Genomic DNA, 26,857 nt, shown 5'->3' on the forward strand with positions numbered 1-26,857 from the left:
TCTATAGCAGTGTGCTCATTCCAATGTTCTACTGTTGGGCCAGTATTTAAAGGGGCTTTTCACTTTTCCAGTAGCTTTATGTGTAGGTGAAACATAATTATTTGCATAGTTCTTATACCATTCACTTTTTAAAACATGGGGGTCACCTTCGCTATCCACCTTATGTAATGCTAGCTGCCTGAATATTTTGTTGACCCTCTGGCCTTGATATGTTCTGATTCATTAGAGCAAGTATGTATGTAAGGAAAGTTACAGAAAAGTCAGACATCTTTATTTGTGAATTCGTTTCAGGTTAGTTATACAGAATATTGAAGCAAGAGAGTCAGCATGGCAGCCAGAAAACGCTGAGAACTTGCAGAATGAGACGTTAATAATGGAAGCCCCCAAATTTCCACCAGGGAACTTTTCCCTTAAATTTTCTAGGAAGCATATTGTATGTGATCTATGGATGCATATATCAAGGATTTATTTGAAAATCTGCATGTCGTGTTAATGACTGTAGAGTAAAGGCTGCATTGCTTACTGTATATTTAATAGTTCACCATTACAGACAAGGGATATTTGTAGATGAAAACAAGCTGTGCAGTTTGTTTGACCAAAGTTTAATATTGCCCCTGCTATAGGTGTGGTCTATTTATGTACTGTACCTCATGAAGCCTGAATGGAAAACTCTGAGGATGTTGCAAGGACATTTCTAAGGGAGAGGCCCAGCTATTACTGTTCACCTTCACCATCACAGTTTTAAGCTCTTTCTCTGTTTAAAACCCCTCACATGCACTTTCTCCTGATGTAGTAGCTCTGAGCTCACAGTTTTAGAGTTCAATCCTGTGATGGTGAAGGTGAACAGTATGTCCTGGGAGTATTAGTCATGCTTCTTGAGGTAAGTAAAGGACCTACACTTATAGCAAGGGCACTTTTCAAATTTACTCAAAGCTGCACAGATACCCTTACCTGAATTGGCAGTTTTTTCTGGTAAAGGTGAACTAACCCTTTCATTTTCAAAAAGGCATAGTGGTCTAATGATGGGCAACCCTTGTCTTTTAAGTTTGGAGCTTATTTATCACCACAGATACTGTCTAAATATTTTTATATTTTATTCCTGTGTTTGCATGGGACCCCAACCCTAAAACTTTGTGCTAAGAAAATTGTGTTTGTAAAGTTTAGGACATACATAATATTATAGTCTCACTCAGGGCAAGAATTGATAGTGATGTTAAACTATACTCTCTGTCTTCATTTACTTTTTTTTTTTTTTTGTGGATGTTCTGTGTTAATATTGGTAATAACTATAATCAGAGTTGTAGTAGCAGTTCTCATTACATGGTATGTGTCAGGTAGAAAATATGTTACATTTAAAGCCTGATACATGTAATACAAATAGGGACAAAAGGAAAGTGGAATTTTTCTAGTCATTATTTTTAAACAGTTAGAAAATGTGAGCATGCATCTGACTGGCTATGATATGTAAAACCATTATTATTCTTTTGATGCATTTTTTTTTTTTTCTTAACACCAACCCAATTTCACTGGCATATTGTTTAGTTAATAATTGGTTATTTTATGCAACCTTGAACATTGTACTGTATCATTTGTTTTACATATAGCTGTGTTGATCCTAGCATTAAATATCTATTATTTCTTGTGTTAGAGCATATTATTTAATTTGAGTTGGCTTGAATATTTTCCAAGTTAATGTGAGCCTGACTTGAATTAGATTATGCAAGCCCAGTACGCAAAATAAATTCTAGTACCACAGGCATGAGGGGAGGATTTAAAAAACATATGCAGAGAATATTGTTTGTGATTGGCTTGAAGGTTCTCTTTCAATATATTATTAGTATGTAGTAATGTGAAGTATCTTGAGATGTAACAAGTGGCTTTTTTTCTTTTCAGAACAAGTACATAGACACTTACATCAGTATGAGGTTGAATACCTGCAATTTGCTTTCCGTTGGATGAATAATCTTCTGATGAGAGAGATCCCCCTGCGGTGTACCATCAGACTATGGGATACATACCAGGTGAGTCCGAGCAGCAGGTGACCCATTGCTATTAATTTTAGGTGTGCAAACAGTCTTCTCTAGAGTTTGCCTTTCCTTTGTTACATGCTGACCTGACATGAAAACAGCACATATCTACACATCATCTCATCTAAAACAATACAGATATGTTATATATTGTGAAAAACTATAAAGTCTTATTGTTTTACACAGCCTGAGTCATAGCCTTTGCTTTGCTATTCTTTTATTGTTTTGTTTTTTTTGTTGTTCATTAGCATGCGTTAGGCACATGTCAAAGTTGTCATCCATTCAGTTCCATCTGCCTCAGTGGGACTCGTAGTCCTCAATTGAACACAAGTATGTAGATCGTTGACACCTCCTGTAGCCCTGTAACCGAAGGTTCGTACCTTGATAAGGACCAGCGACTGCAGTGACAGTCTGCAGAAGCCTGTGCATTATGACCCATGATTTTGTTGGGTGGAATGCTTTTCAAGCTCCTATGTAAAAAAATAATATATTCACATTTTTTAAATGAATATGGGTGCACGTTAAGTTGACTATATGTATAAATTATGTAAACTTTAACTAGAAATCTAAAGTTATTTTTTTTAGCCATTGTACAAAGATTTTTTAACCACTTTACCACCGGAGGATTTTGCTGTCTTCCGTCCAGGCCACTTTTTGCGATTCGGCGCTGTGCGACTTCAACTGACAATTGCGCGGTCGTGCGACGCCGTACCCAAACGAAATTTACGTCCTTTTTTTCCCACAAACAGAGCTTTCTTTTGGTGGTATTTGATCACCTGTGCGATTTTTACTTTTTGCGCTATAAACAAAAAAAGAGCGTTTATTTTGAAAAAATAACAATATTTTTAACATTTTTTTATATGAAATTCCCCCCAAAAAAGATGTAAAAACCAATTTTTTTAAAAAATTTTGGCCAATTTGTTTTATGCTACATATGTTTGGTAAAAAAAATCGCAATAAGCGTATTTTGATTGGTTTGCGCAAAAGTTATTGCGTTTACTAACAAAGGGAAAGATTTCTGTCATTTTTGGTGTTTTTTTTTAACGCGTAATGGCGGCGATCTGCGATTTTTTTTTGCGGGACTGCGACATTGCGGCGGACAGATCGGACCCTTGACTGACATTTTTGACACTTTTGGGGGTACCAGTGACATTACTGCAGTAATCAGTGCTATATATATGCACTGTTACTGTAAAAATGACACTGGCAGGGAAGGGGTTAATTTTATTGGAGAGGGAGGGGTTAATGTATGCCTGGTGCTTACTGACGTGTAGGGGGGGAGGTGACTGTGTGAGTCATGGACAGATCGGATGTCCAGCTATGCTGAACAGTCCGATCTGTCACTCCCTGTCACTATGGAGATCCGCCCACTGTGTTTACACACAGCGGGCGGATCTCCAGACTCGATCCCCGACGATCGGGTAAGAGCAGCGGCGATCGCCGCTGCTCCTCCCCTGGCCCGACTCCCGCTGTGAATGAAAACAGCGGGAGCGAGCCTCCGGCGGCGCGCAAGCGCCGCCCAGAAGGGGGAGTGTCCAACGACGTTAATACTACGTCGCTGGACGATAACGAACCACTCTGCCGCAGTAGTATTACTGTGAGCGGTTCTAAAGTGGTTAAAGAAATGTAATTATTTCTGTTGGCCATAAAGCACATTTCGAAGAAGTTTTATAAGTTTTCTTCACCTTAAACTGGTTATAGAGTAGCAGATGTCTAGGTGAGAACAGGTGATGTGGTAAAATAACTGCCTAAATCAAAATTCAACTTGCATAAAAATATTATGTAATCTTTAATTCTTTCTTCGGATTGAGATTTTGGCCACATGTTGTTTTTCTACCCCTAAATGCCCCTCTGTTAGCCTGTGGGGTAGATTTACTAAACCGGAGAGTGCAAACTCTGGTGCAGCTATGCATAGAAACCAATCAGCTTCCAAGATTTTTTGCCAACACTTAACCACTTCCCTACTGGGTCAATTCTAACACTTCTCTCATATATGTAAAAATCTGTGTTTTTGAAAACTACCTAGAACCCCCAAACATTATATATATATATATATATATATATATATATATATATATATATATATATATATAATACACACATACATTTTATTTTTTTTTAACAGAGGCCTTAGAGAATAAAGTGGTCATCGCTGCAATTTTTTTATGTCACGGTATTTGCGCAGCGGTTTTTCAAACTGAATTTTTTGTGGAAAAATAGAGTGTAATGAATTAAAAAAAAAAACAATATATAACCCATTTTATTTTTGTAAAATGTGAAAGATGATGTTATGTTGAGTACATAGACACCCAGCATGTCATGCTTTAAAATTGCCCATGGAATGGCTGCAAACTTCGGGACCTAAAAATCTTCCAAAATATCTACAGGCTACCAGTTAATAGTTGAAATATGAAAATACCTGCGCTTAGTTAAAAAAATGCAAAAAAAATTATTATAGCTAATGATTAGTAATTAGTGAGGTGAAACAGCTGCACTCACAATATTGTACACCCCAATAATAGCAAATAGAAATTTAACAGTGTTGCGCTGCCAAATATGTATAATACACAACTTAAACGTGTATAAATGTTGTATAAACCAATTATTGCAACATTAATTCAAATGCCACAAAACAAATATAGGCATGCAGTGTGAATACAAGCATATAGTGCACAAGATGAGAAAAAGTGTTATTCACATAAAAATTGAGTCCAAAAATAAGTCCATTAGGTAGTGATCCAAACAGTGCCAGGTGGCTCTTATTCCAACTTCAATGAATTACCACCCAGTGCTCCCCTTCCATTTCAAACACACATAGCTTCTTACCAGACACTCAGACCTATCAAGGCCATTAACTGCCTTAGTGAACTTCACCTCTCACTTTAGGTTTGGGCTAGCTTTCCCTTCCAATCATCCTTAAAGATAACGATGCTGGGAAGCACCTCACAGGCTCATGCAGGACAGTTTTAGACCAGATAATTCCATATAACAATGAAAGAAGAAGCTAATTCCGCAACATTCAGTAAAATCAAAAAGGGTTTATTTAAAATCTACTAACCACAAAGAGGATAAAAACAAGCATTGAAATAGACACAATCTGTGCTGCACCCTGAGCCTGTGAGGTGCTTTCCAGCATTGCTATCTTAAAGGACGATTGGAGAAGGGAAAGGGAGCAGTGAAGTTCACTAAGGTGGTTAATGACCTTGATAGGTCGGAGTTTCTGGTAAGCGACTATGTGTGTTTGAACTGGAAGGGGAGCACTGGGTGTTATTTCACTATCACTATTCACATCACTACCTATTTTTGGATTCAATTTTTTTTGTGATTAACACTTTTTCGCATCTTGTGCACTATATTCTTGCATTCACACTGCATGATTATATTTTTTTTGTGGCGTTTGAAATAATGTTATAATTATTTGTTTATACAACATTAATACACATTTGAGTTGTGTATTGTGTATTATACACATATGGCAGCACAACACTGTTAAATTTCTGTTGTGCACCTCACATGTGTGGTTTGAGCACTGTTTACATATGTGGGTGTGACCTATGAATGCAGTTGCCACTGCACCCAAGGATGGGGCGCTTTAACTTTCACTTAAAGAAAAAAATGTGATCACTTTTATTCCTGTCACAAGGAATGTAAACATCCCTTGTGATAGAAATAAGCAGTGACCGGTCCTCTTTATTTAGAGATGTGGGGTCGATAAGGCCCCACATCTCTTCTCTACAATGTAAAGCATTAGATAAAATTTTAAAAAAAAATCTGGTGTTTTAAAAAAGGAAATTACCTTGTTTATATTGGGCCAGAACCTGGAAACGATGTAATGTCATCGCTCCGGTCCTCCTGGACCATAGAGATAAGAGGAGGCTATTTTTTCTCCACTCATCTGTTACCAGCCGCTGCAACCGTCAGATAGATTCTTGGGCTTCCTGATCCACCAGGTAAAGCCGAGAACCACTCGGAAGTGACCCCTCCCGCCGTTTCTAAAAGTGATCCAGTGACCCTTGGCGCTTAGTCGTTTGGACCACTTTTATCGGTTAGAGAATCGTCAGTTGAAAAAAAAAAACAATACCAGGGTTATGGCATATTGCTGCAGCCATAATCCCGATATTCCACTGCTGACCCAGGACATCATTTGTCTATGGCCTGGTTGGCAAGTGGTTAATTGAACAAGCTGAAGTTAGAAGCTGATTGGCTACCATGCACAGCTGCATCAGATTTTGCACTTTCCAGTTTTAGTAAATCAACTCCTGTGTGTCCATGCACACATAAGCATTTACAGGCAGCAGCATTTAGGGGCAGAGATCTAAACAGACTAAGATCATGTTCAGGAGAAAAGTGTTTGAGCAGAAAAACATTTTCGGCTATTAGTAGCCCAAAATTGAATGATTGCCTGAAGAAGAAGCATGCATGCTTCGAATGCATGCACCTCCAACTCCACCTTCCACCCGGAAGTGAAGTTAGCGGCTTTTCTCTGAGGGACACCGCATACCCAGAAGTGCTGGGACCCATCCGCACAGCCTACGAAGATTTCCCAGATCCCCGCTGATCTTCTTCCCACTGGAGTGAATGAACCCTTTACATGCTGGTTTGTCATGCCCATCCTGTGAGTTTGCATTTGTCTGTTGTTATTAAACGCATTTTTTACGCTGCACTTAGATGGCGCTGCTCTCCTTTCCCTTTTGTTGAGCAGAAAAAAATGCCTGGTGTGCCTGAAAGCATGTAAATATGCCTAAACATTAGGCATGTTTAGCGCTTGAGCATCAATTTAATTGGCCAGAATAAATTAATACTCTGGCCAATTAAATAAATTCCCAAACGCTTGATGTGCTTGAATGCACTGCTTTAGTTTGCATGAGGCCTTAGCGGGTGGAGTCTGAAGATTTAGACATAGAGTGCTTGAAAGGGAGTTACTCCTGCTGTGCTGCATCTTTCATTACTTTACAATTTTTTTTTGGGAGCCCTTTGTCATGTATTAAATGTAAAATAAATAAAACTGCATAGGTGTTTTTAAAAAATACAATACAATTGACTCCTGAACTATTTTAAATTTAAATTTTAATTTTAAAGATTATCCACAAAAATACCTTTATTTAAAGGACTAAAACTACATTTTTATTGTGTAAATACAGCCTGCTTCTTTCATTGTTTGAAAACCATGCATTTTGTTTGTTCATGTAGTAATGGGTATTGTTACCAAAAATCTATGAGAGTTAATTTATCTCAGACAATATTTGGGTTAATAATGAGAGTTCTATGACTGTGTGAAAACTTTAACACAACAATTATTTATTCGTATAAGGTTTGCACAGCCTACGTAATTTACAACAATAATCACTATTGTACATACTACACAATGTAAAATATCCCTAGTTTAACTGAACAAATACAATATATAGAGTATAGACTCATATACACACCCTATGACCGACACAAATAAAATATACAATGTACCCTTACTCCTTAATCCATAATTACCTCTAGTGATGGCTCTAGCTCTCCCATGCCAAACAGGAAGTCACCCTGTCTCACCGAACCTAATATAGACCCATATCCCATAGCCTTGTATAGGGCCATTCTCATTGGTTCAGCTATCTTGCTTGTCACTTCCTGTGGGCGTATCTCTTCCCAGATTGGACCATTTCCCCCTCCCATAGTTACGCCTCTTTCTAACCACTCCTCTATGTTGGTGGGGGCCATTATTCATAACTGCGGAGTGGCTCTGAAATTGCTACTTAAGATATGCAATCTTTATTCTAGAGACATGTGGTCTACCCCTCCCCAGATGGCTTATCCTCATTGCATATCTTAATGAGAGTCTTTTGATATGGAGGGATACCACTCAGGGCGGGGATGTCAGTTTATTCATCCTCGTCTATTGGCATCAGGATGTCTAACACCCAGAGATGAGATTGCAGGGTGCCACCATAAGGTTCATTCACTGGCTCCCTCCCGGCTATACGAAAAATCAAATTCACACAGACTAGATAACAAGGTATTCACTTTATGTGTTTACACGTCAATAGCCAGCTGGCCTTTCAAAGGAATGTGTTACCCTGGATTCCTAAAACCATTCCGTCTGGCTTACGCAAATCTATCTCCACTAGATTCCCAAGTATGAGTTTGTAATCAAAAATGGGTACATTTACTTTTATTAATATATATTTACAATTACTGATGGAGTTTTATACATAAACCCCTCATCCTCACAACACGGTAAGAGATTACGCCTAAACCCATATGGCAACAGATGCCCGCTTGGGGCCTGCAGAAAGCAAAGGCCCCACATAACATGATGGTTTAGGTGTAATCTCCTTTTGAGCGTTTGTCACTCTATCTGAAATAAAACTAGTTGGAAAAAAAAACTATAAACTCTCCGTCTCTACAGCCCCACATTCCTGGATCTCTGTGTCAGCAGTTCATTACTTGTTCTGGATGCAATACCTCCATAATGATGGAAGGAGAAAAAATAAAAATAAAAAAAAAATACTAAGAGTCCAAACCACACAAAAAAAACAAAATGAGGATAAGAGTTCTCAATAGTCCAATAATAATAGTATGAAAGTCCATAATGCAAATCTGGTCCTGTTGCTCTTGCTTCTGGGACGGCCTTCCATGGAGATTCCCAATGGAGAAAGCATATTCCGTATAAGGCTATGGACCAGCTTTCCTGGCTTTCTGTGATTATACTTTATTATGGTGGACACAGGTAGGGAGAGAAACACGTGTACTTTTCAGACATATGCATTCAACTGACTGCTTATCTGGTAATTATGAGTAGTAAGGACCTTTGTTTAGCCTTGCTATAGATTTACTGTGACCTAATAGTGAGACCCTTTTTCATTGAAATGTTTTTTTTTATCAATTTGAATGGTTACCCCCTTCAGCCAGGTGCTTCTAGATTTTCATCACCCCCTTTATTCATCCCTTGTCATATGCCTGCAGATAACTCTGCCCTGCCTTCTGCTGGTTACCACTGTGTGGTGTGTGACCCTTCAAGTCTCCAGGGGGGTTCTGTTGCTACCGGCAACTCACCACTGACTCTGTTTACTGAAACTGTGTTCAGTTATCCAAACCCCGATGGGCTCTTCGCTGGTGCCACACAATTGTGGCCGTAGTTTTGTCCTTTGCTAGCGTATGTAGCTACAGTAGGAGTCATGCCTTTTGGCAGGCTGTGAGACAGAGGTCATTCCTTTAGCAGGCTCCGAACAGAGTAGGCAGTGTCAACCAAGCAGACAAAATAACGTAATGTCAAAATGCAGATAAGTGTGATGTCACCAGTTACTCGTGGCTTCGGGAATCACTAGACTAAATTACATTACTTTTAAGTACAAATGTACTATATCATGTCAGCTATTTGCCAATCACTATGAGTCTCACCAGTCCTAGTATATCTATATGATATGCAAGCGATGCTCTTTGAACTTAATCATGGCACCCAAGAAAATTGACAAATGATTTTAATTTGGAGAGAAAGAGAAACAAAAAAAACTGACTACATGTGATGACTGCCACATATTTGAGCTGTAGAGCGGACTTTGTGTACCATGTACAAAAAAAAAACAATTGTTGAGTGACTGTTGCCCAAAACCTGGTGTTATCGTTCCTATTGCCATAGTTGGTAATAGCTAAATGACAAGAGGGAGCTTCAATAAATGTATACAACACAATTATTCCATGGTGGAAGGGATACAAAACTGTTGTGAACTGGCCCATAAACACAATGCTCTATGGAAGCTTTAATATGCTATACCAATATTTCACTGTTCTCACTATAATGTTCCCCATACTCCCCTCCTTTTTTTTTTTTTTTTTTTTTTTTTTTTTTTTAGCAAAATCCAAAAATATGGAATCACCCTACAAATTAAGGGGATAAAGGAAAGAAAGAGAAATAGTTACCAAAAAAAATTAGAATAAAAAAATTAAAAATAAAATCAATAATAAACAACTATATAAAAATTAAAGATAAAAAAAAATTAAAAAAAAAAATAAAGATAAAAAAAAATTAAAATTAAAACCGTACAGATTTGGTGCTGGCTCAACATTACCATTGCCTTACACCGTTCTCTTTTTACAGAGAAATGAAGTGGTATGTTTGTTCAAAAAACAAAAAAACAAAATGCTTGTACCCTTTGCAGTTATTGAAAAAGACACTCCCTGTATTGTAGGGAATTACCATATCAATTAGCATTCTTTTAACATGACTGTGTAAGTCAGACTTTGAAAAAACAAAACAGCCCCTGTGTAATTCAGGCTTTGAGAAACAAAAAAAAACGTACAGAGAGAAACTCTGGTTTATGAAATAGACTCCAAAAAAAAAAAATATATGTATATATAATTTTGAATGTAATTACTCCAATTCAGAGGCTTCTCCTTAAAGCACGCATAAAAAAAAACATGCTATACGGTCCTCTGTGTTATTTTTATTACTAAACAATATTGTCATGTCTGGGACATGTCTGCCTTGTCCACCGATGTTGGTTTGTGTATTGTTCCTAAAATACAAGACTAAGAGATGATTAATAACACCTTACTCAACCTCTATGAGAGGTTCTTAATAACGGTACATCAAAGAAAAAAAAAAACAGGTATAGACACCCCCACATATACTCTACAAAACACAAAATATAAGATGCCATAAGGTACCAAATAATGTGTTATGTAGTTTCTGAGTATCAGAGTGAATGACCCTTCACTCCAATCCCCCGGAAACGACAAAAGAGAGACAACAACCAAAAAAAATTCCTACAGTTTCTGCATGTTCTAATGATTGAGATCGCCTATCTGTGCACAGTTTTTTTTTTTTGAAAATTTTAGAAACTCTTTGGTACCAGTACTGAGCTCATTACAAAAGAAATTAAAAACGAAAGCATGCGCGTTATTGTGATCACAATTCTTATTGATGGTCATTGACCCATGGTCTGTTCAGACCCCTGGAAAAAAAATGTTAGTTTACTCATAGACAGTTCCTACATATCCATTACATCACACAGACACACCCATTCATTGAGATTGAATGCAATACGTTATGGATAGGGAGTAGAGAAAAGAACCATACATTCGGAAATAAGACATGGAAAAAAAAACTTACATGTAATTTAACTATGGCCTAAACGAAAACAGACACAGCCAGTCTGTTTTGTCAAATTTTTAACCTTTTTGAAATCAAGAGAAACATAAAAAAGAATAATACCATGAACTCCTAGTACCTAGCCTAGGATCCATTACCTTTGTTTGGTGTGTATGTTTTTAGGTATATATATATATATACACCTCTCTATACACCCCTGAGTTGCTCAGCATAGCACAAGTTTCTGTCTAATGATTGAGATATTTTAGCATTCATAGCCATGCAAGCAGCATACATGCCTGCTATGGCTAGACTTTTGGGCTTTTATTATTTTTGGTGGTGTTTACTTGTTCTTCACATAACTCCTGGACATAGGCCCAAGGAGATTCTTTAATTTTAGCATCACCGACAAAATCATTACTCTTACGTTTAAGAGTATAAGTTGCTACAAAACTTCCTAAACTGGGCATGGCCGCCATCACCCCTAGAAAGTATGCACAATTGGTATGCTAAAAATAAAGTCACCTTTCCCCTGTACTATACAGTCACTTAGAGTAAAGGCAAGTAGGAGAAAGAAGAAGAAAGAAAGGGAGCAGGAAAATAATATTCTTAAGAAGAGAGAAAAACAAAAATAAATAGATAGAAACCCAAACCGAGAAAAACAGGTTTGAAAATTTAAAATGTAACTTCTAGAATCTTGGAGACATACAGATAATTAGCACAATAATCTATAGCCTCTTGTCTGAGTCTCCACCCGGAACACAATAGGTCACATACAATAGAGCACGTAGCCAGTAGGGAGTTCCCCAGAAACCAGCCTCTAGGTAGACAATAGAAAGGTAAACAGACCACCGTGATGAACAAAGCCTACCAAAACTTGTTGAACTTTTTCATCAACTTACCCAAACACAAGACAAGACCAGCTTATCAAGTTTGTTTGTTATTAAAAACACAAACAACAAAAAAAAAATAATGATACAAAGATTAAAAAAAATAATAAAAGATTAAAACCGACTAAGACTTGTTGAAACTTGTCAACAAAGAACACAAGAGATGCCTGGATCAAGCTAGTCCTTTGTGTCTTGAAAACAAAAACCAAAATAGTTCAAAGACAAATAACAAAAGACCAAAATATTTAAAAAAATTGAATAAAAACTATTAAAACCAAGAACACCAATTTGTTGAACTTTTTCCTCAACAACAGCACACCAGAGGAAGCCTGCAACAAGCTACCTTTGTGTCTTTAAAAACAAAAACCAAAATATTAAAAATTGCAGAAAAAACTTTTAAAAACAACCGATTTGTTGAACCTTTTTCCAACAAAAGACCACAGAGGAAGCCTGCAACAAGCTACCTTTGTGTCTTTAAAAATAAAAACCAGAAATTGTGAGATTTTTCAAAACTCAACAATAAAAACGACACCCTTTCGGTGGTTTTCAAATAACAACTTAATTCATGTAGCCACCGCAAGAAATGCTTGGTAAGCTTACACAGAACAAAACAAACAATAAAAACAAAATTTTCCCGTTAAAGATATATCCTCCCAATTACATTGACCGGTATGTAAAAAGTTCATCTGATATATATAAACACAATCATGGGAATTTTTTCCTTAAAAAAACTCTGTGGTGTATCCTTTTCTAATACCCACTAAAACAATTTTTCATTGTTTTTCCTAGATTAATTGTTGTGGCTTTCAGACTACTGGGAAACTGCCTCAGTTTAAACCCAGCTCTATAACCTTACACAAATCTTGGACTATCGGGAAACTGTCTCAGTTTAAACCCAGCTCTATAACCTTACACAAATCTTAGTATTTGCTGTATCAAATATTTTCAGACTGATCAATGCTTCATGGTCGCCAATTATGTTACCAAAAATCTATGAGAGTTAATTTATCTCAGACAATATTTGGGTTAATAATGAGAGTTCTATGACTGTGTGAAAACTTTAACACAACAATTATTTATTCGTATAAGGTTTGCACAGCCTACGTAATTTACAACAATAATCACTATTGTACATACTACACAATGTAAAATATCCCTAGTTTAACTGAACAAATACAATATATAGAGTATAGACTCATATACACACCCTATGACCGACACAAATAAAATATACAATGTACCCTTACTCCTTAATCCATAATTACCTCTAGTGATGGCTCTAGCTCTCCCATGCCAAACAGGAAGTCACCCTGTCTCACCGAACCTAATATAGACCCATATCCCATAGCCTTGTATAGGGCCATTCTCATTGGTTCAGCTATCTTGCTTGTCACTTCCTGTGGGCGTATCTCTTCCCAGATTGGACCATTTCCCCCTCCCATAGTTACGCCTCTTTCTAACCACTCCTCTATGTTGGTGGGGGCCATTATTCATAACTGCGGAGTGGCTCTGAAATTGCTACTTAAGATATGCAATCTTTATTCTAGAGACATGTGGTCTACCCCTCCCCAGATGGCTTATCCTCATTGCATATCTTAATGAGAGTCTTTTGATATGGAGGGATACCACTCAGGGCGGGGATGTCAGTTTATTCATCCTCGTCTATTGGCATCAGGATGTCTAACACCCAGAGATGAGATTGCAGGGTGCCACCATAAGGTTCATTCACTGGCTCCCTCCCGGCTATACGAAAAATCAAATTCACACAGACTAGATAACAAGGTATTCACTTTATGTGTTTACACGTCAATAGCCAGCTGGCCTTTCAAAGGAATGTGTTACCCTGGATTCCTAAAACCATTCCGTCTGGCTTACGCAAATCTATCTCCACTAGATTCCCAAGTATGAGTTTGTAATCAAAAATGGGTACATTTACTTTTATTAATATATATTTACAATTACTGATGGAGTTTTATACATAAACCCCTCATCCTCACAACACGGTAAGAGATTACGCCTAAACCCATATGGCAACAGTATTTTAGTTCTCAGATGCCCATCTAACTTGGCATGTTTGTATTTTTTCAAACTAATTTTCTATATATTGCTATACATACTGGCATGTAAGTGACGTACTTATCAATTTGAAGTTTAGATTTTTTTATTTTTTGTAAGTTTAAGCTGTTGTTGAGCTGTGGGCAATATATATATATAGTAAGCATTAAAATGCATGGAACCAATAATGGATTAGTGGATGTGTCTGAGGTGCTGTTTGTAGGAATACTCTGGGCAAATGAGATAACATATTTTGGCAAATTGCACATAAAATATTATGCCTCCCAAGGAAGGTGTTATCAGATTGAGTCTGTTGTGAGGGTGGTGCTGATATATTTTCTTGAATGATCATAATGTTTTCTTTGGATCTTGCTTAAAAGGGAAGGTGTGGAAATGTATTATATGTACCATATATTTGCTTAGTTTTTGTTTTCTGTGAATTTTTAAAGAATATAAGTTATTGTAGTTTACATTTTAAATAAGAAACAATCCTAAGAAGAGTGAGGGGAAAACCATTAAATAAGGGGTTCCCTACTCCTTGCACCTCTCAGTTTATCCATAGCAGGAACTGTTGTGCCAGAATTCATGTGCAATTCATTTCCTGGTGAAAGAGACTTTGCTGTGTTTAGAGAGGTGTTATTTAACACACTACACACTACTAATAATACTGTTTCACTTGCTCCATCAGCCCATCCCCCACAGCTATTTCCTTTTGTATCATTTAGACCCTCCCTTTAAGATTGTAAGCTCTAAGAGCAGGGCCCTCTGATTCCTTTTGTTCCAAATTGAATTGTAACTGAAATGTCTGCCTTCATTTGGTTGAGCGCTGCGCAAACTGTTGGCCCTATATAAATCATGTATAATAATAATACTGTGAACACAATTAGAGAATAATGTATCAATTTGTGTTTAAATTCTCTCTGTATCTGGCTGAGTTTGCTTCCAACCCAGATTTGCACAAAACCGCATCTGTGGTACAAGGCACTATTATCCATGCAAGTTTGTATAGTGGGAATGTTGTAACCCAATATAGGGGGTGGTGGGGGGTTCCCAATATATAAAAAAAAAAAAACCACGGTTAATGTCTTTAAAATTTGATCTAATACACAGCACTTATACACAATAAATATATAAAGTGCAATTGTAAGCAAAATATCTATCAATGAAAGTGGATATACCCTTCTAGGAATATAAAATGTCCTTGTAAGTGCATTGTTAGAAATCATGCCTCCTGAAGACATCATCATGATAAAACGTATGTTGAGGTGGGGCTACAGGAAGGGACGTCATTCCGTCGGAACCGAGTATTGTTGAAATATGCTGATGAAGTTAATTACTTAACGCGTACGGGGGGAGAAGCCTATGCGTCATCACGCCGATACCCGGAAGAACACTGGCAGAGAGTGTTTTGATGTGTAGATAGCCCGCACTGCTGTGAGTGCCATCAAATGTAAGTGCACTTCCTATTAATTGCCTCAAATAAACCCATTTCAAGCAGAGAGCATTAGATCTTCTGTTCTTTTGTATTCCCTACATCAATGCTGGTATTTCTGGAGAGATCACCAGGAGGTCGTGTTAGGAAGACCAGGCTGCTGAAATATATCTGATACATGCGTGTTCTGGCTCATTAAGAGCCTATCCTTGAGGTGAGCTGCTAGGTTGTCACCAGTCACGTGGAGCATGCAAGCACCCTTAATCACTTATAATTTGGATGAAGAAGTTTATCACTTTTTGGCACAAATTATGATTCTGGGACTTCATTAATTCTGATATATTACTTGATTTGGACATTTTTTGGCACTGTTTTATATATTTTATATATATATTCACATGTATATCACTACCAACACTGATCTATTTTGATTTATCCTCACTTATGTTTACTTGGCGCAGCAATAATTTTATATATTGAAAACACAGGGGCTTAGCCTCTTCCTCAGAGCCTCTGAGGAAGAGGCTAAGCCTCGAAACGCGCTAGCCTTCAAGAATTCAAGGGACAATCCACCCTCGGATCCCTGTACTGAGGACTGCATTCCTTATGTGATATGCTCTTAACAAGAACTCATTTGTGAGTATTTTTAATCTTTATTTTTAAATAAACCATCCAAATGATAATGCACTAGGCCAGTGTGCCCCTGTGTTTGTTTGTTGTTACATTTTAATGTAAGCATATAGATTGTTGATTTTGTGGTGTGAAAGGTTTTAATAAAATGTTTTACAATATTGAAGCTTGCTTGTTTCTTTTGATTTCCATTTGGTCCATATAGCTGGATATATTGGAGGAAAGGAGCTCTGGATGGTTGATCCCTGAGGGAATAAGGCTCATACTCTGACTTACTCTTAATTGGGGGAGGGGGGGGGGTCATGATCTTTTGGTGAGTTCTCCTGAGCGAAGGTGGAGTCAAGTCACGTTGGTGGATTGATTCACTGATGATTGACACTATTAATTTAAGAAGCACATCTTGCACAAGCACTTTGACATAAATAGAAGATTTTTATTTCTGATAATGCACCCGTGAAAAGCACATAGTATTGTTGGCTAAAAAGCACATTTTTCACAAGCGCTTTTGATATATATTTCTAACAATGCACTTATAAATCAGGACATTTTATCTCCCTATAAGGGTATGTGCACTTCCATAGATATATATATTTTGCCCACAATTGCACTTAATATATTTATTGTGTATAAGCACTGTGTATTAGATCAATTAATGAGTAGAACACATACAAGTGCATCTCAAAAAATTAGAATATCATCGAAAAGTTAATTTATTTCAGTAATTAAATTCAAAAAGTGAACCCATATATTATATATATTCATTACACACAGTGGTATATTTCATGCATTTTTTTTTTCTTTACATTTTGATGATTAAGGCTTACAGCTTGTGAAAACCCAAAATTTAGTATTTTAGAAAATTAGATTATTACTTAAGACCAATAAAAAAAAAAAAAAGGATTTTTAATACAGAAATGTTGGCTTACAGAAGAGTATGTCCTTGTACAGTGTAGTATGCACTTAATATTTTGTCAGAGTTCCTTTTTCATGAATTACTGCATCAATATGGCATGGTATGGAGGCGATCAGCCTGTGGCACTGCTGAGATATTATTGAAGTCCAGGTTGCTTTGATAGCGGCCTTCAGCTCATCTGCATTGTTGATTCTGGTGACCAACAACAGCAGATGACATAGCTCCCCAAATTGTCACTGAATGTGGAAACTTCACACTGGACCTCATGCAACTTGAGTTCTGTGCCTCTTCACTCTTCCTCTAGACTCTCGGACCTTGATTTCCAAATGAAATGTAGATTTTACTTTCATCCAAAAAGAGGACTTTGGACCACTGAGCAACAGTCCAGTCCTTTTACTCCTGAGCCCAGGTATTTGTCTCTGGTTCAGGAGTGGCTTGACACAGGGAATGTGACAGTAGTAGCGCATGTCCTGAATACATTTGTGTGTGGTGGCTCCTGAAGCGCTGATACCAGCCGTAGTGCGCTCCTTGTGAATCCCCCACAAATTCCTGAATGGCCTTTGCTTCACAATCCTCTCAAGGCTGTGGCTATTCCTGTTGCGTGTGCACCTTTTTCTACCTCACTTTTTCCTTCCACTCAACTTTCCATCAATATGCTTGGATATAGCACTCTGTGAACAGTCAGCTTCTTTAGCAATTACCTTTTATGACTTACCCTCCTTTTGGAGGGTGTCAATGACTGTCTTCTGGACAACTGTCAAGTCAGCAGTCTTCCCCATGATTGTGTAACCTACTGAACCAAACGGAGAGACCATTTAAAGGCTCAGGAAACCTTTACAGGTGTTTTGAGTTAATTCGCTACTTGGAGTGTGACACAATACGTCTACAATATTGAACTTTTTCCTAATATTTAAATTTCCTGGGATACTGAATTTTGGATTTTCACTAGCTATAAGCCATCATCATCAACATTAAAAGAATGAAATGCTTGAAATATATCACTCTGTGTGTAATAATTCTATATAAAATATGAGTTTCAGTTTTTGAATTGAATTACTGAAATAAAGGTAACTTTTTGATGATATTCTAATTTGTTGAGATGCACCTGTGTAGGGGGAAGTTTACTGAAACTGGTACAGCTGTGCATGGTAGCAAATCTGCTTCTAACTTCAGTTTGTTCAATTACGTTTTGACAATAAGGCTCAGATCACATTGGTGCAATGCGGGAAACCTTGCAAATCTGTGGGCTCCCGCATCGCACCAGACTCGCAGGCAGTTCACACTACCATATACGAACCACTGGGAGTGTCAATACAAAGTTAATGACACTGTCACGTACCTTGTAGCAGAGCCTGACGTGCAGAGGGAGACCTCTCGTACAGCCCTGGCTCAGGCACCACTGGAGTTGCAACAGTGGATGCAAGAGCGCAGTGAGGTAAGAGTACCTGCGCTGGTCTTCTGTTGGCAGTTGAGAAGAGTAGCTGATAAGTCACTGAACACGGCTGGATTGCTGAGCAGCAGGAAGAAGCAGGTAAAGGGGTGCGGATGCACAGTGGATGCACAGCGGATGCAGGACAGCGTCTCCATGCACTGGAAGGAGCTGGATGGGCAAAGACTGAAGCAGGGTCAGACAAGCCGGTTTCAGACACAGGTAATCAGATACAGTTCAAGCAGCAGGCAGAGAGTAGTCGGTGTACAGGCAGGGGTTGGCAGCAGGATATCAGGCAGGAAGTAGGTATAGCAGAGTCAAAGCAAGCCGGGGTCAGGACTGGAGATAGCAACGAAGTCAGACAAGCCAGGTCAATTCAGGAATCAATACAAGCACATGAACAGCCTCAGAGTAAAGCTGCAGATCAGACAGCAATGACACAGTGCTTCTAAGGTGTTTAAATAGGGCAGCCTGTTGCCAATCATTGCAATTAGTCTGCAAAAGTTAACCCTTAGGTGGCAGACCCATGACAGACACCCCCAGATAGGTTCACATATCGCAGTGTGAACTGTCAATTCGGACAGGAATCAGATCACATAGGGGTGAACTCCTATGCAATCTGATTCTGGTGTGGACCAAAAAAAGGGTCCTGCATGAGCTTGGTCTGAATGCGATGCAAATTTAGCCATACAGTCTATATGGCTGAATTTGCATTGCACAGACATCGCATGTGATTTGCACAGCAGTGCGGTGCGAATCACATGCAATGTCTTCCATCGTACCAATGTGTACCAAGCCTAAAACCTGGAAGCTGATTGGTTTATATGCAGAGCTGCACCAGATTTTGCACCATGCGGTTTTAGTAAATAACCCCCACAGTGTTTTATACAGCAGCCGAAATAAGTGGTTATATCAAGCGCGGGTGTTAAAAGTTGATTGCTACTTGTGCCACAGGCGGTGGTGCTGTTGGAAGAGGAGTGGTTGGGCAGACCGCACCTGGACAAACAAGTTTGACTTATAAAAGCAAAGCAGATTTGTGCCATAGTGATGGTGGCATAGTTGAAAACAAATAAGGAAATCTTGAAGTGGTGAAACTCACAACATATTTGATGATAGAATGGCAGTTAGGATAATGGAATCCACATCAGGGAATGAGGAGTACAGTGATACGGCAAAGAAGGAGGGAGGTATAATACCTTTTTTTTTTTTTTTCCTTCTGCATTCTGTTAGTAATAAAATTATTCATCATGATTTTGTATTTGTCTGATGCACATCGCCATTGTTGCTGTGATGCCATCCAGCTGCAGGATTCAGCAATTTAGCTACAAAAAAAAAAAACTGTTTAATAATTTCTGTGCAACAGAAATACCTATATTTTGTTTTGGAGTAATATCCACTGTTGTCACTCACTGCTGTGGCTGATTAGCTGTGCCATGTTCTGTTTGTGCACAGCCCAAATAAAAAATCAAGTGCGTTTATATTTCCTTGGCTTCAGAATAGGTGGACTTTACGCAGTTGTGTAACAAATATCTTGCTGATGTTTGCAGGGTGGGAGGCCCTCGGTTTATGACAGCACAGTGTCATTATCATCTAAAAATTGTATATTTTTAGTATAGTAGCCTTTTACCAGTATAATTTACTGTGCCTGTAATAAATATTGCATGCTTGGTTTTGATTAGTCAGTATTTCTAGCCTTTCTCTGTGAACTGCATGCATTGTTTGGATTCTGCAAAGAAAAAGGCAGTGTTCAGTATCTGAACTAAAATGGCTTTGTGGCATTACTTTACTGGACCACAACAGGTTTATATAAATAACCCTGCGGTTTTGTCAGCTTTGCCTCTAGAGAGTGGTATTAGAGATCATTCAACCAAATCTATGGCAGCTAACCCTGGTCAAGCCTTAAGAGACTTGTTGTGTAAACAATGATAATGCATCATGTTTCTGAAACAGTTTTCTCTATCTGGAACTAGTGTAGCATTGTTTTAACCCCCTCCTGTTTTCTTCCTAATTATGTATTTATGAATTTGCACAGTGACTGGTACTTGCATGAGTAAGTTTTTTAAATTGCTTTTTACATGAAATGTATTCATAAGTTTCTTATATGCTCATTTCTATTATACAGTTAGGTCCATATATATTTGGACACAGGCACAATTTTCAAACTTTTGGCTCTGTATGCCACCAGAATAAAAATAAAATGAAACAATCAAAATTAATTTGAAATGCAGACTTTCAGCTTTAATTCCAGTGATTGAACATAAATAATAAGTAAAAGTTTTAGGAGCTGCAACCATTTTTCTGCACAGTCCCCCCATTTTTAGGGTCTCAAATGTAATTGGACAAATTAATATAATTATAAATAAAATGTTTATTTTTAATATTTTGTTGACAAGCCTTTCCTTGCAATGACTGCCTGAAGTCTGGAACCCATGGACATTACCAAAGACTGGGTTTCCTCCTTTGTGATGCTTTGCCAGGCTCTAACTGCAGCTGTCTTCAGTTGTCCTTTGTTTGTGGGTCTTTCTGCCTTTAGTTTTGCCTTCAGCAAGTGAAATGCATTCTCAATTGGGTTGAGATCAGGTGATTGACTCAGCTATTGCAGAATATTCCACTGCTTTTCCTTTCCTGTTTAGCTTTTGCGGTATGTTTTGGATCATTGTCCATCTGTACTGTGAAGCGTCGTCCAATCAATTTTGCTGCATTTGGCTGAATCTGGGCTGACTGTATATCTCTAAAACCTGCAGAATTCATCCGGATGCTTCTGTCACATCATCAATAAACACCAGTGACCCAGTGCCACTGGAAGCCATGCTTGCCCATGCCATCACACTGCCTCCACCATATTTTACAAATGACGTTGTGTGCTTTGGATCATGAGCTTTTCCAAGCCTTCTCCACACTTATTTCTTCCTGTCATTCTGGTACAGATTATTCTTAGATTATCCATCCAAAAAAAAAACTTTTTCAGAACTGGTCTGGCTTTTTTAGACTTTTTTTTGCAAAGTCGAATTTGGCTTTTCTATTCTTCAGGCTTATGAATGGTCTGCACCTTGTGGTGAACCCTTTGTGTTTGCTTTCATGAAGTCTTCAACAGAGTCTCCATCCCTAATACAATGGAGCAAAAAAGCACAAAGGCAAAATTGGGACTTTGTATGAGGTGTGACCAGCCACAAGGTAAACATGAATGTATAGTAAGAGAGAGAGACCAGAAGGGTAATAATAAAATTGTCAATTTATTAACAGTCAATAGACCAATAATGGTAAAACCAGAATGTTCAATAAAACCATGTAACCCATGGTAATGGGATATACATGAATGAAACATAAATGGACATACATGGTCTAAGACAAAAAATATACATGGTAATGCGATAATCTCCTGGTAACATACAAAAAAATATTTTGAGTTTGAATAAGGTCCTAGAAACATGATGTAATGGTAACTTGTAATTGATACAATTGCCTGTGTTGAACTCAACGCGTTTCGTTAAAAATTTCACTTCATCAGGAGTAGGCATATGATACAAGTGTCTAAAGAAAATATACATAATGAGTAACAGTAAATACAGTAAACAGGTAAGCCTCACACATATAAGAAAGGTATAGCTTACAATGAGGTAGCGTAGTATCCGGGACTAAGTCCCAACCGGGAACTGAGGGAGCGAGGCCTGCGTGCATCAAGCAGGTCAGGTAGTATAGTGATGTACAGAGTGAGGGGCTCCAGAAAGGATTGCAGACAGCCTCCATTACTCATATGGGTAAAAAGCTATAAATATAACGAAGGTAATGTATGTAAATAAATATTACAAAATACTAATGATGGTAACAAAAGTTGATTGTAGACTTTTACAATGATACACTCACCTCATGGAGAGTGTACTTCACTTGTCTGGATGTTGTAACTATAGAGCGGATCCTGCGATCATCCACCACTGTTTTCTTCCGTGGACGTCCATGTCTTTTTATGTTGCTGAGCTAACCAGTGTGTTCTTTTCTCAGAATGTACCAAACTGTTGATTTGGCCACTCCTAATGTTGCTGCGATCTCTCTGATGGATTTGTTTAGTTTTTGAAGCCTTACAATGGCCTGTTTCACTTACATGGACACCTCCTTTGAACGCATGATGTAGGTTCACAGCAGTAGATTCCCCATGCAAACACCACACTTAGAATCAACTCAAGACCTTTTATCTGCTTAATTGATGAAGAAATCACGAAGGAATGGCCTACACCTGGCCGTAAAGAAAAAGCTTTTGATTCAATTGGCCAATTAATTTTGGTCCCTTGAAAAAGGGGATGGCTGTTCTTAAGAGCTGTAATTCCTAAACCCTTCCTCTAATTTGGATGTACATACCCTCAAATTAAACCTGTGTGTGTGCACTTTTAGCCCATATCCATTATATAACTATAGCTTGAATGTGTTTTGGTTAATACCTAAAAAATAACTAATATTGTGCCTTTTGTCCAAATATATATGGACCTAACTGTATCTTACTTATTTAGGGCAAGAAAGGCTTTTTTTTTTTGTAAAATCTATTACTCCAGGGGTTTTTCTAGGGTCCTTAAGCACTGCCCGCCTGCCATATACACAAATCCCAGTGGCAGGGTAGTTCTGTCTGGGAAGAAATAAATAAACCGTTGGTGCAAAGCACCTGTCCCCTGCGCTCTGAGTAGTGCAATCCTCTATCCACCTCAGCTGCAAACTTGCAGTTGTTGAGAACTACACGGCAACACTGGACAACTTCAGCCTTGCAGCACCTTACAAGACCAGAGTAGTCTGGGACCACTGAAAACGACAAACAAACAAAAGGGCGCAGCGGCCTAGTGCATTATTAATAGCTTTATTTAAAATAAAAGGTATAAAAATACTCATAAATGAGTTCTTGATAAAAGCATATCAAATAAGGTACATAGTCCTCAGCATCGAGATCAAGAGTGTACCGTCCCCCAAAGCTGTAAAGGGTAACGCGTTTGGAGGCTTAGCCTCTTTCTCAGAGCCTAAATTGCATGTCTAAGCCTATGCTTTATATACTAGATAATGACTCTATGAACCAGATACAGTGTGCATGAGATACCCGCCCACAGACTCCTATCCATTTTTATCCTACTCCACGTCTGGGAGTGGCAGTGTGCTTTCCATGGCATCTGGGACGAATACACCAGGGCGGACTCGAGGCTGGAAACCATGTACTCCCTCTGTAATATCGCTGCAGTGCGGCACACACATGGAATTCACCAGCCCTTTGGCAGTGTATAGAGGGAGGAGAAGGCTGCACATTGCCCATCCCAGTAAGGAAACATACCCCAGCTGGAGATACCTCTAAGACTGCCCGGTGAGTCTCTACTAGCTGCTATCAACTGTATTGATACCATGTGCGGCCCCCAATATCTTTAGTGCCTATGGCCTCCCCCTTTCTCTGCAGACCACTGCTGTGGTACTGAGTGCGGTGTACATGTTGGTGAGACAGGGGCTATTATTACTGTTATTATTTCTCAAGAGTAGCATGTATACTCTGCTGGCCAGGATAAATGTGCTTTCATTTTGGCTTGTCCTGGCATGTGGTGCAGTGCCTTCTCTTCTGTTTTTCATGTGTTTATTTATCATAATTTTTCTGTTCCATCATGCTTCTATCAATTCATTGGTTATTACTCATCATTATTACTTCCTCTTGGGGGCGATACCCTATCAAAATGGATAGGATTATGTGGGCGGGTACCTCATGCACACGCCCTGGTGAGGGAGGGCTCATATCCAATTGTATCTGGTTCATAGAGTCATTATCTAGTATATAAAGCATAGGCTTAGACATGCCATTTGGGCTCTGAGGAAGAGGCTAAGCCTCAAAACGCGTTAGCCTTTACAGCTTCGGGGGATGGTACACTCTTGATCTCGATGCTAAGGACTATGTACCTTGTTTGTTATGCTTTTATCAAGAACTCGTTTGTGAGTATTTTTATAACTTTCATTTTAAATAAATCTTTTTAAAGGATAATGCACTAGGCCGATGCACCCTTGTGTTTGTTTGTCTCTATCTGGGAAGAAGTCATATGACATCGCTCCACTTAAGCAATGCTTGTATGCATCCCTGATCTTCGTAAAGACCTGATGACACCGCTCTATACCTATATGATCAGATGTGTCCAGTCACAGCTGATCACATGTAAACAGGGAAATTCCGTTTATCAGCTTTCCTCTCCTCACACTGACAGCATGTGAGGTGAGGACAGCCGATCAGCGACATTTCTTCACAAGGGAGACCTGCACAGATAAGCAGGGCACTGATTATCAGTGCAGCCCCAACAGTGACCATCAGTGCTGCCTATCAGTGCTGAATATTAGTGCCACCTCATCAGTGCCCTTCAGTGCTGTCTCATCAGTGCCACCTTATTAGTATAGCCATTAGTGCAGCCTCATCAGTGAAGGAGAAAAATTACTTATGTACAACATTTTCTAACAGAAAATAAGAAAAACCTCTTTTAAGCAAAAAAAAAAAAAAAAAAAAAAACAGTGGGGATTGAATGCCATCAAAAGAAGGCTCTATCTGTCTCAAAAAATGATAAAAATGTCATATGGGTACAGTGTTGCATGACTGCGCAATTGTTATTGAAAGTGTGACAGCACTGAAAGCCGTAAATTGGCCTGGGCAGGAAGCGCCCAGTATTGAAGTTGTTAAAGACCCAACATATTCTTCTGTACTCATTATAGAGAATACAGCGCATTGCAGTTTAAACTATATCTAAAGGCAAAACTTGGGAGACATTTCCCCTTCCATTTGTGTTTGCAGGACAGGAGGTAAAGGAAAACTCTCACAAATAGGACACAGATGACAACAAATGTACCACAATATACCCAAGTCATCTTTATTACTGCTTTACAAGTGAGAGGCCCTGCTTCATAGGTCAAGGTCACTATATGTTTATATACATGCACTGCACATCTGATATACTGAAGTCCATGTGCAGTTGCCTTTGTAGTATATGTACAGGTTGGCAATGCTCTAAATTTTTCATTTTTGCCAATTAAGAGACTAAATTTAAAGTCCATATAGTAATAATACATGACACAGGGAAGCTGCAAATGCTGGAACATATTACATGTTCTATCCTAAGAACAGGTGGAACATGTAACATATGACAAATATTGGTTTGTCATAGGGTAATTGCATACCATCTACTGTATATATGCTGATACAGTCAGTCTTGCACTGTCAAGAGCCACAGTGCCAAGCCCACCCCTCAGGCAGGAACTTCACCCATTCAGAGTTCCCCAATACAGTGATTGTCCAAAGTCCCCATTTCCTTGGTTGTTTAGTTCTAAAGGAGACTGGTTGTTGTGCAATAATTTTGTGATTTAGAATGTGTGTTTGACATACTTTCAGTGCTGTTTTACAAGCCTACAAAATTGTTGGTGCAAAATACAAGCATGTATTAATATGTATAAGACCTGCAGCTGCGAGGTTACACTGTACTTGATTGACAACTAAAGACACGCTTAAAGAGTATGGCATCATAAGAGGTGTGATGGCAGCTTAAATCCATGGTAAGCAACGCAATCTAGAACTCTAGCCAAATAGCCCGCAATCTAGCCAAATAGCCCCTGCCCTCCATAAATACATAGGTGTAGTTAGGTTTTTGGCCAGCAAAAGGCATGTCTGCTTCATACAGTAAGTGACTAAATTTGTTCCTACTCATGCTAATAAACTTAGCCAGAAATGCTTTGTTGGAGGTTATAGAACATAAAAGTGCAGTCTATTACTTATTAGTTGCTATAGGATCATGCTGTTTGCAGCTTTAATTTTATGTTTGCTCAGACCCTAAATCTTTTGCAAAGTCTGAAGGATAAAACGTAACTTTTTTAGTTTTACTTAAATATCCTCTGCAGAGGAGAAAAAAGATCAAGGGCTTACTATGATGCAGCTAAGGTTTCATAACTGGATTTTGACACCTTGCAATAAATTTCAAAAGGAGCTTGCCAACAAAGAAAGGTTAAGGTAGTGAGAGGAAATTTGTACATAACATTCAGGCATTCCACGGCTACTCTGCTTACCTTATGCCTGTCATCTGCCTATAACTAGCTGTCAGCCTCAAACTTGCTGAATGAATCTTGAGAGACACCAGAGAGAGCTCTGCCTTCTGAGTGCCACTTTCACAGGTTCTTTGCTGTTGCATTGCAGAAACTCCATTTTGCCTGGCTGTGGAACTACCTGCAGTCTAGCTGGTGGCTGGTATGTTGATATTGTCACACACAGTCTGTGACTTTACGGAAGTGTAAGAATCTTTTACTCATGTCAGATGTTTTTTCTGCCTTTGGGAAGCATAGTGGTTTCCAAAAGACTGATATTGCTATTGCAGTATGAGCAGTAGGAAATTATTGTTGAACACCTGGCAATCTGAGATGCAGAC

At 38.5% G+C, this 26,857-nt stretch overlaps 1 protein-coding gene across 1 annotated transcript in view; it reads left to right on the plus strand.

The window, feature by feature from the left end:
* The window catches only part of TBC1D22A (TBC1 domain family member 22A), an 860,932-nt gene that overhangs the window by 556,541 nt on the left and 277,534 nt on the right, over positions 1 to 26,857 (plus strand). Inside the window, exon 11 of the mRNA XM_082254309.1 lies at positions 1,894 to 2,021. Within this exon, the coding sequence (XP_082110435.1) occupies positions 1,894 to 2,021 (128 nt within the window). The remainder of the gene's footprint in view (positions 1 to 1,893; positions 2,022 to 26,857) is intronic.

This window comes from Pelophylax lessonae (genome assembly GCF_965119305.1).
Source record: "Pelophylax lessonae genome assembly, chromosome: 4".
Lineage (NCBI taxonomy): Eukaryota > Metazoa > Chordata > Amphibia > Anura > Ranidae > Pelophylax > Pelophylax lessonae.